Source organism: Netta rufina, assembly GCF_964035555.1.
Source record: "Netta rufina genome assembly, chromosome: 3".
NCBI classification, from domain to species: domain Eukaryota; kingdom Metazoa; phylum Chordata; class Aves; order Anseriformes; family Anatidae; genus Netta; species Netta rufina.
In genome coordinates, this window is record NC_140125.1 from 105769160 (window position 1) to 105782214 (window position 13055).

The 13055-nt window shown below is 40.5% G+C and overlaps 1 protein-coding gene across 1 annotated transcript in view; it reads left to right on the forward strand.

Moving 5' to 3' along the window:
- The window catches only part of TAF1B (TATA-box binding protein associated factor, RNA polymerase I subunit B), a 48195-nt gene that overhangs the window by 14564 nt on the left and 20576 nt on the right, over nucleotides 1-13055 (forward strand). The window contains exon 8 of the mRNA XM_084285228.1: nucleotides 183-282. Coding sequence (XP_084141354.1) covers nucleotides 183-282 — 100 coding nt within the window. The remainder of the gene's footprint in view (nucleotides 1-182; nucleotides 283-13055) is intronic.

Below are 13055 nucleotides of genomic sequence, written 5' to 3' on the forward strand. Positions count from 1 at the left end.
TGTTTGAACTGGTTTTCATACGGTGGAGTATGTAGGGGTGTAGGACTTCAGACAGAATTTCTTAGGCAGCATAAAGCTGATGTTATTTCAATCAGATATTGATTTGTGGATTAATTTTAGAATAAACGTACTTTTGTCATAGTAAATATTATTTTAATTTGGTCTTCTTTTTTTTTATGCAGGTTTGTTGTTGAAGGTCACATTCCGTATTTGAACGTTTATCAGGATTTTCCAGAGAAGATGAAATTATATGGCCTTGATCTTAGGATCTTTTGTGTCGAGGTAATTTTTTCCTTAAAATTATAGATATATTTTTTTTTAAAGTTATTTTTTGTGTCTTTTTGGGTAAATGTACTAATAAATTGATGAAATCTATTCTTACATTGTAGAGGTCATGTTTCACATTTTTATTGGAGACTGCAGAAACCATTGCAATCAGTGACTCTGAACTCTTTAAGCTTTAATTAGCCTTATTGGGCTGATTACCTAAGTTAAAACAAAATCAGTAAGTACTTGTGGAGGAAAAGGTATTCAGCACTGCACTTGGAACATTCAGAAATAGGACTTGGCTCCATGTCTAAGGGCAATATAATATCATGTCTCTTAAACTTATTTGTGTAAAATCACAAGAATTACTTTTGCTCAGTGTTGTTTAGATACCATCTTCTGTTCTGTGTCTTGGTGTACTGGTTGAAATATGTGAAACCTAAAATCTGCATGAGGGGATTACTGACCTTCTGGAGGCTGCAAGGCGAGAGACAGTTTGAGTAAAATGTAAATTGTCCCTTATTTAGGATTACTGCATATTCTGCTGATGGTTGCCCACTGGGGTTTGTGTTCCAAGAAAAAAAAAAGTTAATTACGGATTGTTGAGGTGTGCAAATTATACATTAGCTTTCAAACACAGAAAGCAGCAATTCTGCTGACAGGAAAAGGTGGGTTTTCATCTGCTGGAAGGTGTGTGTAGCCAAGGTCCTCAGTGATGCTGCTGCAAGTAATGTTACTGTTCTCCAGCATGTGGCTTTATTCAACAGGTCACGAGCTGTTCAGAAGCTAATCTGTAAAATCTTTCTCTTAGACCTTTCCATAATAGAAAAGATTCATCAGGTTGTAAATTTAGAAATTGTGGTTGTAAATTTTTTTAACCCTTAATTCTCAGTCTCTCTGTCCTTCTTTGTCTCCATCCTGTAGAGATGTTGTATAACCTCTCAAAGCGGTTACATAAAGCTCTGTTTTTTTATTTAGTCAGGCCAAAGTACAAACAAAAATCCCAATCCTACAAAATACAGGTAAAATGTTCATACAAATTGCGACCCTAGAACTTGTACTGTGTCTCAGAGTTGGAGATCTGATGTACAGAGAGATGACGACAATTACCCATTGAAGATCTACTGTGTATTTTTGGGATGGAGCTGTTTCTGGCCTGGAGTATCTGATGCCAGTCCTGAAGCTGATTTCATTAGTCCCTGTTAGCTTGCTTGCTCCCAGAGCTGTAGGTTTGCATTATTCTGCTGTCCCTCCATAGCACGCCTCCACCTCTGGTTGTATAATGGCTTGGCATGGAGCTGGATGTCACAACTTGAGACCCACAAGCTGGTCAATTTAATCTCATTTCACCTTTTATATGAAAGAGGAACTATAGCCACTTCACTTTCTGTCTGAAACATACGCATAGCATATATGTACTTCAATTTTTTCACAAACTGGAAAAAAAAAAAGTTATCTTCATTTGATTTTTGACTTAAAGATTCATAGTGAGTGATGTTATCTAGTGTGATGTGCTAGTTTAGCTTGCCGAAGATTGCATCTGATTTAAAAGCTGAATTGGTGACCTGTGTGTGACAGAAAATCTTGCTTTTCTCTGATCCTGATACTTGCTTTCTCCCCTGCCCCTGACCAAAGTCTGAGTGGAAACACATACTAATCATTTCTTACTTTTGTTTTCATTACGAGGCATAAATTCTCTAAGCTTGATGTCGTGCAGTTTGTTTTCCAGCTGCTGTAATGTTGCAGTGGATTTCTCTTTCTAGGAATATCTGCTCCCTACTCTGCCTGAACTGCTCCTTTAGTAACGCATCCACGGCTTTGTTTGGTTTTAACATTTTTGCCTATATCACTGAGCGAAGGATTGCAAAAACAAACAAAGCCCACAGTAACAAACCAAACAAAACCAACAACCTTCAATCTGCTCCCTACATCTCACGTTCCAGAGCTGATCCTGCTGCTCGTTGCAGCACTGAGATCACCGGTAGCTTACTGCATCCAGTTTTGACATCAGGGCTTTGAGACATTCAAGAGACAAGGTGATTGTCCCGGAGCTGTAAGTCGGATTGTGTAATGCTCCCTTCTGCAAACACAGCCTGCATTCTTTTCTCCTTGGTGTTCTGTATATAATATTCTACAGGCAATTATCTTCAAAAAAACTTTTTATCAGATTGTGATCATCACTAACCAGGCAAGTCAAGGTGCTTTAATGTCATTATTTGTTTTGCTTCAAGTCTGGCAAATGTAAACTGCAGACATTTAAAAAAAATCTAGACATCTGACAAGACTCTTCATGATGTCCTTTTATTCTCTTTTAACCAATTTTTACAGTGTTTGTGTCCTGTGCTAACCTGCTGCAACACAAATTTGAATCAAGAAGAAAGTCATACTAAGTGTTATTTTATCAGTTCAGTGCAGATGAATCTGAACTCGATAAGGCTCACCTCACATATACACACTCTCAGTGGCTTAAAAGTCTTTTTTGAGAAACAATTCCCCAGATACCCAAAATGCACTGAACTTGTACAAGGTTGAAGTTATCGTAGCTTTAGAAAAAAAAATAAATGCAACAAATACTACGAGGTGAGTCACATCTACTTTCTATCTGTGTAGTGGTGTGTGTATGTACACAAAACATTTTTTTAACCTTACCTCATTCAGTATTATTATTATTTTGTATGCATGGAACGTGACTAGTCTCAGGCTTTCCAGCAGATGGATTTCAGTGCTGTGTGTAATACAGGCACGGAGTCTCTATCGCTGCTGATTTTCTGCTGTCCTGCTTTCAATCTAGCAGATGGAGAAGATCAAAAGATGCAGCATCTGTCATACAAGGAGAAGTTGAGGGAGTTGGGATTTTTATCCCTGAGAAGAAGAGGCTCAGGGGTGTGGAGCTGAGTGTGTAAAACCTGATCAGAAGGAGTGGGATGGACTCAGACTCTTCTCTCTGGTGCCCAGTGAAAGGATGAAACTCCATGGGCATTATTTGAAACACAGGAGCTTCCATTTAAACATAAGATTTATTTTTTTTATGTAGAAGGGTGACTGAACACGACCAGGCTGCCCAAAACCATTGTGGAACCTGCATCTTTGGAGATGCTCAAAGCCTGACTGGACACAGTGCTGAGCAAGCTGCTGTATTTGGCCTTGTCTTGAGCAGTGGCGTGGGACTCGGCCATCTCCAGAGGTCCCCTCTAACCTCCAGCACGCCGTGGATCTGGTGGTGCAGTGTCCCTTGGGGTGGCAGGAAAGTCCTTCGTGAGCTAGTAATGGACCAGCTAATAAGGAGGGCATAATTTGTCATTCTGCCCAAACTGAGCTTTATTTAAAATACCTGCTACAAAGGTTACTGGTTTTGGTAACCCTGTGTGCAGAGCTCTGAGTGTAATTGCCTCATTTAAAGCAAAACCAAACAACAAAAAAATAAAATAAAAGAGAGAAAAGGAGCCTCTGCCTCTCCGTATCTCCGTATCATTCATTGTGCTGCATAACTATGAGATAAATGTGCCAGGTCTAGGTCTAGCTGGAGGTGAGTACTACCTCACAAGTATTTTATAAAAGATAACAGTACTTTACTGAAGAGCTTTGTGTTAAATGGGAAACGAGTTGTTTATCCATATTCCAAATACGTGCATCTTTCCAATGCTCGCCTTTGTACACCTCCACTTGATTAGACATCCTATTCCTCTATTAAAATCATCTGTATGGTAGGAGGTAGCATCTGATAAATGGGTTTTGCCTAAATGTACAATCAGAGGGTTCATGGGGCTAACAGCAGCAGCAGCAGGAAGCTCCTGCTCAGCTCCTAATTGACAAATTCTGAGTTCCCAAAACAATAAAAGAAAAGCTAATATCTATCTTATGCTGCAAAACTGCATTTTGGTAAAGCAGAGTCCATGTGCGCTTATCCCTGTGATAAAAACTGTCTTATGCATCAAGAAAGAATACAATACTTGTGGGTTTTGTTGGTTTTTCTATGCAGATCAAGGCTTTTTCTTCCTATTTGCAATTTGTTTCACTACACTAAATCGCTGCTGATCTTAAGGCATATGCCAATAATTAACACACGGTGATGAGCAGTCATCTTTTCTCTTTTAGGTAGATACCATCTTTGTTTCCTTCGTATTGCAGAGAATATCTGCTTGTTTAAAAGCCTGCTAGTGTAAGACTTCCAGCTGGTTTGTAAATTAGCAGCAGTAGGTATGAAGGTGTACGGCTAATTGGATTTCAGGTTGTTATCGATAGGATCTCTCCTCCAGTGCATCTCCACACGCATTCCTTCTCCATTTCTACTTGGAGTAGGGATACGTCTCGAAGATACACCCCCTCTGTTTTGCTTTTAGGAGTTTAATCTGTACCCTCGTATAAAACTGATCACAAGCATCTGTTTTCTCTTGAGCTAGCAACAGCTTGCCCTTGCCGGAGGTCTGTTTTCCCTTACATTTCTGACTCAGGGTCTGCGTACTGTATCAGCTGCTGTGTAATCCCTTTGTTTGTGCCTTAAAGCTGCTTCTGCTTTGCTGTCTCAAGTCTACCTGTAGCTTTCATTTGTAAAAAATCATGAGTCTTTGGCGTCTTTTACCCTTAACGCCTCGCAGATCTCGTGCGTGCGCCCAGAAATGCTTTTTGGTTTTGATTCTCGTGTTCTTGACGCACTCGCAAACCTACGGGTAAGCAGGTCACTCCCATGGCTGTTGGGCAACTCGATTTACCAAAGTATTGGAGATAACAAACACGTCATTTTGCAGTATGTGCTGTGTGGAACAGGATAGGTGTAGCCTCATAAATATCTTTCAGATCCTGTTGTCCCGAAGAGCTCCTGGAATGGGCTTCGCTGTGGATGCGCAAGTGGCTGGACTTGGCGAGGGGCCAGACGCGTGACCTCAGTGAGGTTCCCTGCCTTCAGCCTCTCCACCACCACTAAAATAACTCCTTTCTTCCTAACCCTAGTGAGAAATACTCTTTTTTTTCTTTCTGAGGGGTGGGGTGCGAGGAGAAAATTGAGCTCAGTGGGTGCTTGTTGAGTTGTGCTCAGAGCTGCCCACCAACCTGCCCTTGAAGGTGGAAGGAATAGGTGGCCACCTCGTTCCTCTTTCTACCAGTTCTGCCCCGGAGTCTGGTGATGGAGCGGCTTCCCTCTAAGAGCCCTTCTCTTCCCGGCCCCTGAGACTGGTGTTGGTACACCTTGTAGTCTAGGAACCTCTTAAGTTAGTTCCTTTTTTGATTTAGGATTTAATCTTGTTCTTATGTCTTCCTTTTTCTTTTTTTTTAATAATCCTCTGAGTATTGTTGACTGTTATAATAAATTTATTTAGGCAGTTTTGACCTTGTAACACATAAACATAAATACCCAGCTTAATTTTTGGTTGTCTTAGTATGCATTATTATACTTTACCCATCCTACTGCTGACTTAGCTTTATTAACAGAGGCACTATTTAGGTGAAATACAGAGAGCAAATATCTTTCTATTTCCATCCCTAATTTCAATCCATAAATAATTCTTACTGTTATTATTCAGGCCTCCATTATACAGAAATTCTTTCTAAACTCCTAGGTGAGAGGGATGTTAGCATCTTCCTTCCCTTTGCCTATGCAAAATTTGTGAATTCGTCCAGGAAAAGCGGCAGCAATACATTGTGTTTGTCAGAAAATAGCAGTGGACAGGGAGAATCATCACAAAACTCATGGGATTTTCTCCCACCTTTACCATTTCTTCCTATATTACACTGCATTGCTATGACTTGCTCTGCCCATACCAGATTTTTTCCTTTTTTAAAATATATTTCATTCCAGTAAGTGTTTTTCTTCATTTGTACAGTGTTTTTCTATATTTGTATAGTTTCATCTTTCATTTTTCCTTTCTTATTTGCCAGCCTCACTGAAAGGCCTTTTGTTGTCTCTTTCTTCTCCCTGCTATCTTCTTTCTTTCGTGGTTAACAGCTCATCATTCAGCATTAAATGCTGTCTGTTTGTGTCTGTGTCATTAGACCGGTAATTCTGGGCAGTTCTCCATTGTGTTCAGTTCAATAAAAATTTTAATTCATACTCCATTGTGATCTGATGCTGGCTTTGATAGCAAAAGGAAGAGCTTGAAAAGCAATACATATATTTGGTGCCCTAAGAAGAGGGGTAATTCATCCAGGGCCTGCCTTTTCCTTAAGGTAACCAGTTAAGTACCAGGTAACCAGGTAACCAAGTACCAGGTAACCAGGTAAGAGTGGGTACCATAGTGTATTCTCAAGTGGGTTGGAAAACTCTTAAGCTCTTCTCAGAATGTGCTGCTTTAGTGCAGAGCATTTTATTCTGTGTGATGCTTTGGATTTTTTATTTTATTGTTTTGAGTCGAAGGAGTATATACCTTGCACTCATACATGCACACACCCCCTCTCTGGTGCTGATTATGACATTCTTCCTCTTTTATTTAGGAGTGAAAGGCTTGCTTTAAACATTGGCAGATGATCTCTTCTCTATACTGTCTAAAAACTCTTAATTCTGTTTCTTCTTTTACAGTATTCTACAGTTTATATTTTATTTTTGTTCTTCTGCTTCTCTTTATCTTTTTCCACCGTAATTTTACTCTTAGCAGCACTTCAGTATCCATACTAATCCTTCTGCCCCCCATCTTTCTATGTCAGCTTCAGTCAAATCTCATTTCTCCTGAGGATTTCAAAGATTTCTGAGATTAATTTGCCAAGATTTTCTGTTATTAAGGATGGCTCTGTGTTGCTCACTAGTTCTGCATGCTTTGTTTTCCAGTGGATCTGCTGTTTTTGAGTTTGGAGTGCCATAATGAGTCCTCCACTGAGGTCTTGTGTGTGAATGTGTTTTTTTCGTTTGTTTGTGGTGGTGGTGGTGTTTGATTTTGGCCTCCCTTATATCTGTGAATTCTTCCAGAAAGAATAAAAATGTCTTTTCGGATCAGCAGCTCCTGTGGATTGAAGCTGAAGTGTCAATCGTCTCTCTCCTCTTATGACCTTACAAAGGTTGCTTGACTGACAAGATATTTTTAGCTTCCATCTTTCCCATTGTCATTGCACTATTTTCTTCAGGATCCATGCCAAGCTAATAATTCTAGAGTTCCTGAATCTCCCCTTTTACATTTTTTTTAAATACTAATGCTGAGAGCTCTTTGATCTTTAGAATTTCTTAGGATTATTTAAAAAACAGCATTTGTGTTTCAGAGAGCGCCTTAGTTATTTCCTTGAAGCTTCTGGTGTGTAAATTTTCTGATCCTATCCTTTGAAAAGCCATTAATATTATCAGATACTGCTGTACTTTTTTGCAGACATAAATTTTCTCTTCCTTACATATCGTTTGAACGAGATGGATTTGTGTTCTTCTTCCAGTTACAGAACAAGCTTGCTTTTTTCTTCCTATTTGTTTCACGACTTACCTGTAGCATTGCAATTAAAGGTCCTTTTGTTGTTGTTGTGCACTTTCCTTGCTGCTTAGCTGCCTTTCCCTTTTTGTTTCATTGCAGAGCAGCTACGGAGCTGTTCCTTGCCTCTTTTATCCAGGAGACTGTCCCCGAGTACTGTGCAGTCAGTTCTGCCCAGCTCTGGTCCCCTGGTTGTGTTCTCCCTTTATTCTGTTATCCTAAAGTAAAAAGCAGGAACTGTCAAGGAGTATTAGTGACTGGCCAAGATGCTATTTTGAGAGGTCTAAAGTACCTGCTTTTATGTCTGGCTGCCAGGGATTTTTTTGTATCTACCATACTTGAGAACAAGGTTTAAATTTAGGATTTATATCCTGCTGCTACCCAAGGCAGCAGGATGTATACCCCCTTCTCTTCCAGCTTCACAGTGGTCCTATAGCAGTAATCTTTTGTGTTACAGCGTGGTTAAATGTTGCTGAGCTTTACCACGGCAGCAGATGTTAAACCCAAGGTGGTTGAACCTCAGATTTTGCCCCTGTTCCTAATTCTTGTGGTTATAGGCAGTTATACTTGGAGTACAGTTATTAATGCTTGTGAACCATAAACGTTTTTGCCTTGTCACCATCTAACAGCTTAGTTGCTTAGTAAGGACTGGTTTAAATTAAATGGGGACGTGCCACAAAAATGTATTTGAATCAACCCGGCGTTGTTCAAGCATAGTAAAAGCAATTTTGTTTTGTAAATTTAACTGGCAAGTTTCAGAAGTCTAAGACGCCTCCTGATTTTGATTTCCTTGTGAATGTTGGGGGCAGAAGAATTGTCAGGTAGCCTGGAGGAAAATGTAGCATCGGAGGATTTCTCATGGATAAAGGAAAGAAGATTGCTCAATATTTCGAAGATTACCTGTTGTATACAACCAAAACCAGGACTTGGCTGTAGTCTTCAGGTTTCAAGCCTAATGGCTCAATTTTGGAGGTAATTTGGCGTTCAGTCCTCAGTCATTTCTAATAATCTCTGCCAGCTTGTTCTAGAGCATGTGATTTTGCAGTTCTGAATAACACATAGATAATACTTATTACTTAAGTATCAAGTATATTGCTTGGCTTATTAATGATGGAAAAGGTTGTTTGCATTTTCTTGTTAGGTACTTTCGGGTTTCTTCTGTTTTCCTTTATGCAACTGGGGCCATGTCCCATTGATAAAATATGTTACTGGGTTTGAAATGCATGAACCTAGACAGATAGGACCCAGATACTTGAGCAGATGCCAGAGTTGAGAAGAGGGACTGTTCCTAGAGTATTGATGCCTCTCTCCTTGCCTTCACTCAGCTCTTCTCCTTCAGGGCTGGGCAAGCTCGTGGAGGTCGCATGCTGCTCTCGTTCACATCTTCCCCCTTGCACCAAGAACAAAACTTACGTTATTTTTCATTGTCCTTTCGAATACAGGAAGCAAACACACACCTTCCCACCTCACAGAAGGGATGAGCAGTATTGCTGGGCAGGAAGGAGAGCAGGCTGTGCTCAAGCCCCAAGGTGCACGGGGCACAGCCCGATGTCTGCGAGGCCGCTGTTGGGGACTGGCTGCTCGGCCCTGCCCGTCTCGGTGCTTAGAGCCAGGGGCTAGATATTCTGGGTGAACTCTGTAGCGGTGGCGTGAGCTTATATGAATATATGGAGTCATAATATTGGCCACTGGAGATCCTTAGAAATCTCATGGCAATTGTTTTTCGTGATACTAAAACTCTGGGTATTCATCCTGCTCTTCAGGCTAACTCCTCCTTTAGGTCTGCTTGTATTGTTCATTGGTTTCTGCCCTAAGCTGGATGGATGCAATATGGCCGAGTGCTTTCCTACAGCAAATGGCATTTCATGCTTTGGGATTGTTTTATATCAAAGATGCTATTTCTGGATCTGCAATTTCATCATCTTAAAAGCAGAAGGATTAGCATTCGCTTCATTACAGAGTTTGGGTATGTTAATAGAAGTTTATAAACTTGACAGTGTTTCTTAAGTGCTCGTGTTTCTTTAGTTGTGGGTGTGGATTTAGTCTCCTAATTATAGTACTCTTCTAGGAGGGGCAGAAGAAGTGAATCACTGTTTTAGGGCTTTATGTTTTTTGTCCCACCGTCTAAGGAGGAGTGAAATTCCTCTGTATTCTGAGCGCTGCATGAGGTCACCCTACTGAAGTTCTTGCGAAGAAAGGATTTCTACCATGGGTTTGGTATTGCTAATTTGATTTGGTGACAGCCAGGCATTCATTCCCTAAATTGACATTCCCATTCTGAAATTAATTTATTAAATGAGCATGCTGGTAAGTTTAAATTAATTTTTATTCTGAAGGTGGTTTTTAAAATAAAATGATCTGCTGACCATTGTTTGTGAGTAGACCATGTAGAAGAAGTAAATTGCCTGTCATTGGTGCACAGAGACACTACCTACACCTGCAGAAGTAATTTTTAAAGAATGATAACTCTAAATAAAAAATCCAGATATAAGCGAAAGCATACATACAGGATCCTTCGTCTTCATCCTTCTATTCCTTCTTGTTTTTCACTTTTGTTCTCTTTACCTTCTTGATAAAATTCTTAACACTCTGTTATGAACAGCTTTGAATGTCTTGAAAAAATGTTACCTTCTTGACCAGATTTCTTGCAAGAAACTTGCTCTCTTCTTCATCTACTGAAACACAGAACCTCTCAGTTCCAGTTTTGAGAATACAGATGGAGAAAATACAGCTTTCAATTTCTCCGATTTTCATCCCGTCCAGCAGATGTCTAAAAATATTTTCTATTTGGAAAAGAGTAGTAAGTAAAGACATTGAGTGGGAAGGAGAAGATCTTGAAAGGCTGATACAATGCAGGCTTTGTATCGTGTATGGCATCGTTACAGTGGGTAAGCATTACACAAGGTGAGCGCTATACTTCAGGTTTTAGTATGATTTTTAAAAGACTATAATTCATTGACCCATGAGCTGCTATTAAAATACACAGGTATACTTCTTTCCACCAGTGTCGTCTTTGTGTCTGAGTACACCCATGAGGTGTAACTCAATCAACAGATAAGCCCATGATACCCATGTTTGTTAAATAGAAGGTGATTATTTTTTTTTAAGTAGAAAATTTGTCCTGTTCTGTGAAAGCTGGTATTATCAATGCTGCTACATTCATGTACCGACCTTAATTTAAATATCTGCATGATGTTATTCGTACCGGTTACTACAATCCCTTCCTGATCCTATTTCAAACATGCAGCTGTTGTAGCTACAGTCGAATTATTTTCAAACTGCTCCCAATTTCCAAAAAGGAACGGAGAACAGCACTTTGTTGATGTATAAATCCATCAGGCACCCATACTTAACAAATCTATGGAATTCTGGTTGTGTTGTGTTGTTTGTTTGTTTTTTGTTTGTTTGCTTGCCCTCTCTAAAAGGTATGCAGAGTGACAAGGACAATCAAATATCTGGACAGGTTTCCTACAAGAAACAATTAAACATATCTATTTATCTTTCGAGCTAAAGAAGAGTTGACTAAGAGGAAGCTGTGATGATAGTTTACTCTGTTTAGGAGGCAAACGTTCGATGTCTCTTCCAATACAAGAATTGGGAGGTGTCAGATGGAGCTTGCTGGCCTGTTGGTTCGGAATCTGACAGCAGGAAATGCTTCGTGTGTCCTCTGGGCAATTGGAGGGACTGCTTGCCATCGGTTGGTGTTAAAGGGGGCAGGTAATGACTGGACAGGGGCCACACACAAAAAAAAAAAGGCATATGGGGCTAATAAGTGCAGAGATCTCACTGCTGGCTCAGCCACAAGCTCTGTGAAGCTGGACAAATATTTGGGAAAGTGTCATTGTGGCTTGCTTTGTTCCTAAATTCATCCGTACTCATCTCTCCTGCTTGCTGCTGGATGCAAGGCTGAATAGATCTTTTTTGCTTGATGAGATGCAGCCGATTTTGTTGTTGTTGTTCTGGGATTTCATTTAGGGTTTCCGTTTGTGGGATTTGTGTTCTGGAGAGACCTTCTTAAGATGGTAAAACTTCATTTTTCATTAACTAGGTATCTCAGCAACCTTTCTTCTAAGTCATAGTTCAAGCCTTTAAGTTGGGTGAATTTAGTGTCGGTCCTTAAAGTTTCAGATTGAGGAGTCTGGGGTTGGTTTAACTAGAAGTACATTGAGGAATGATTAAATGGTAAAAGTACACAAAATCCTTTTTAAAAAGGGATATGGCTAACCTATGGCAAAGAACCCTAAGCAGTGCAAACTTTACAGTTTTCTTGAGCAAAAGCTTTGCTTTTTGAAGCAAGCTTTTGCATGCAGTTACTTTGTGATGACATTTTGGTGGAGTAACTAAAGGAATTGCTTGTTTAAATACAGTGCCTGGAATGTAAGATTTCCTATTGATGAGTAGGATTGACGGTCCCCCAGGCTTTTTTGACTTTGGTAAAGTGATGCTTCTAAACAGCCTTTGGTTCTTTTCTTTTTGGCCCTAAATACAAGTAGAGGTGATTTGTGAATATAAAAAGACGACAGTATTAATATGTCTTAGAGTTCATAGAAGATCCTGAGGTGGAAGTGTCCCACAAGGATCATCAAGTCCAACCCCTGGCTCCACACAGGACCACCCCAAAATCAGACCATGTGTCTGAGAGCGCTGTCCAAACGCTCCTTGGAGCCATGCCCACTGCCCTGGGGAGCCTGTCCCAGCACCCAAGCGTGACCAAGGTTTTAAGGCTAAATGTACAGAATTTAGGAATTACTGGAATGAATTTACTTGTAGCTGAGGCCGATGTCTAAGCATGCGAGGGTGTAGTCCCGAATCATTTAATCTCTTATTGTTTCTACCAGATAGCGTCTCAGTTTAATACACGGAAGGCGATGAGCTGCTCCGTGTATCTTTCCTTTTCTTCATCCGACGTGGGAGTTAGGGCTTGCTGTAGTGCACGCCACGTCGAGCCAGCGCTGTTGCAGAACGTGGGCTTCTTTTTTTTTTCCTCCTGATGCCCATCTCCAGGCGGTGGCGGCTCCGTTCAGGCTGGGCTGGGAGAAATGGAGCTGGGCTGCTCCCTGACAGCTGGGAAACTGGGACAAAGAGACTTGCCCGAAGCAACAGGGTGGGTTTGTGGTACTGTCATGTGTAAACCTGAAGATTTCCTAAATTTAATACTCTCTTTTTTTTTTTTTCTTTTTTTTCCCTGCTGCCTTTTCAAAAGGGTCCCGAATTACTTCATAATCTGATCCTGGCTGATACCCACATCTCCGAGTCATCGTGCTGTGTCTTAGGGGAAACCTCTGCCCCTGGGACTGTCTCACCGCCCAGGTTTTGGTGGGTTGTGCGTTTGTTGTTTAGTTTGGGTCTGATTCAGACTGCTAATTGCTGACTAAATCGATGAATTGACTCAGGAACACAGGTCAAAGCGTT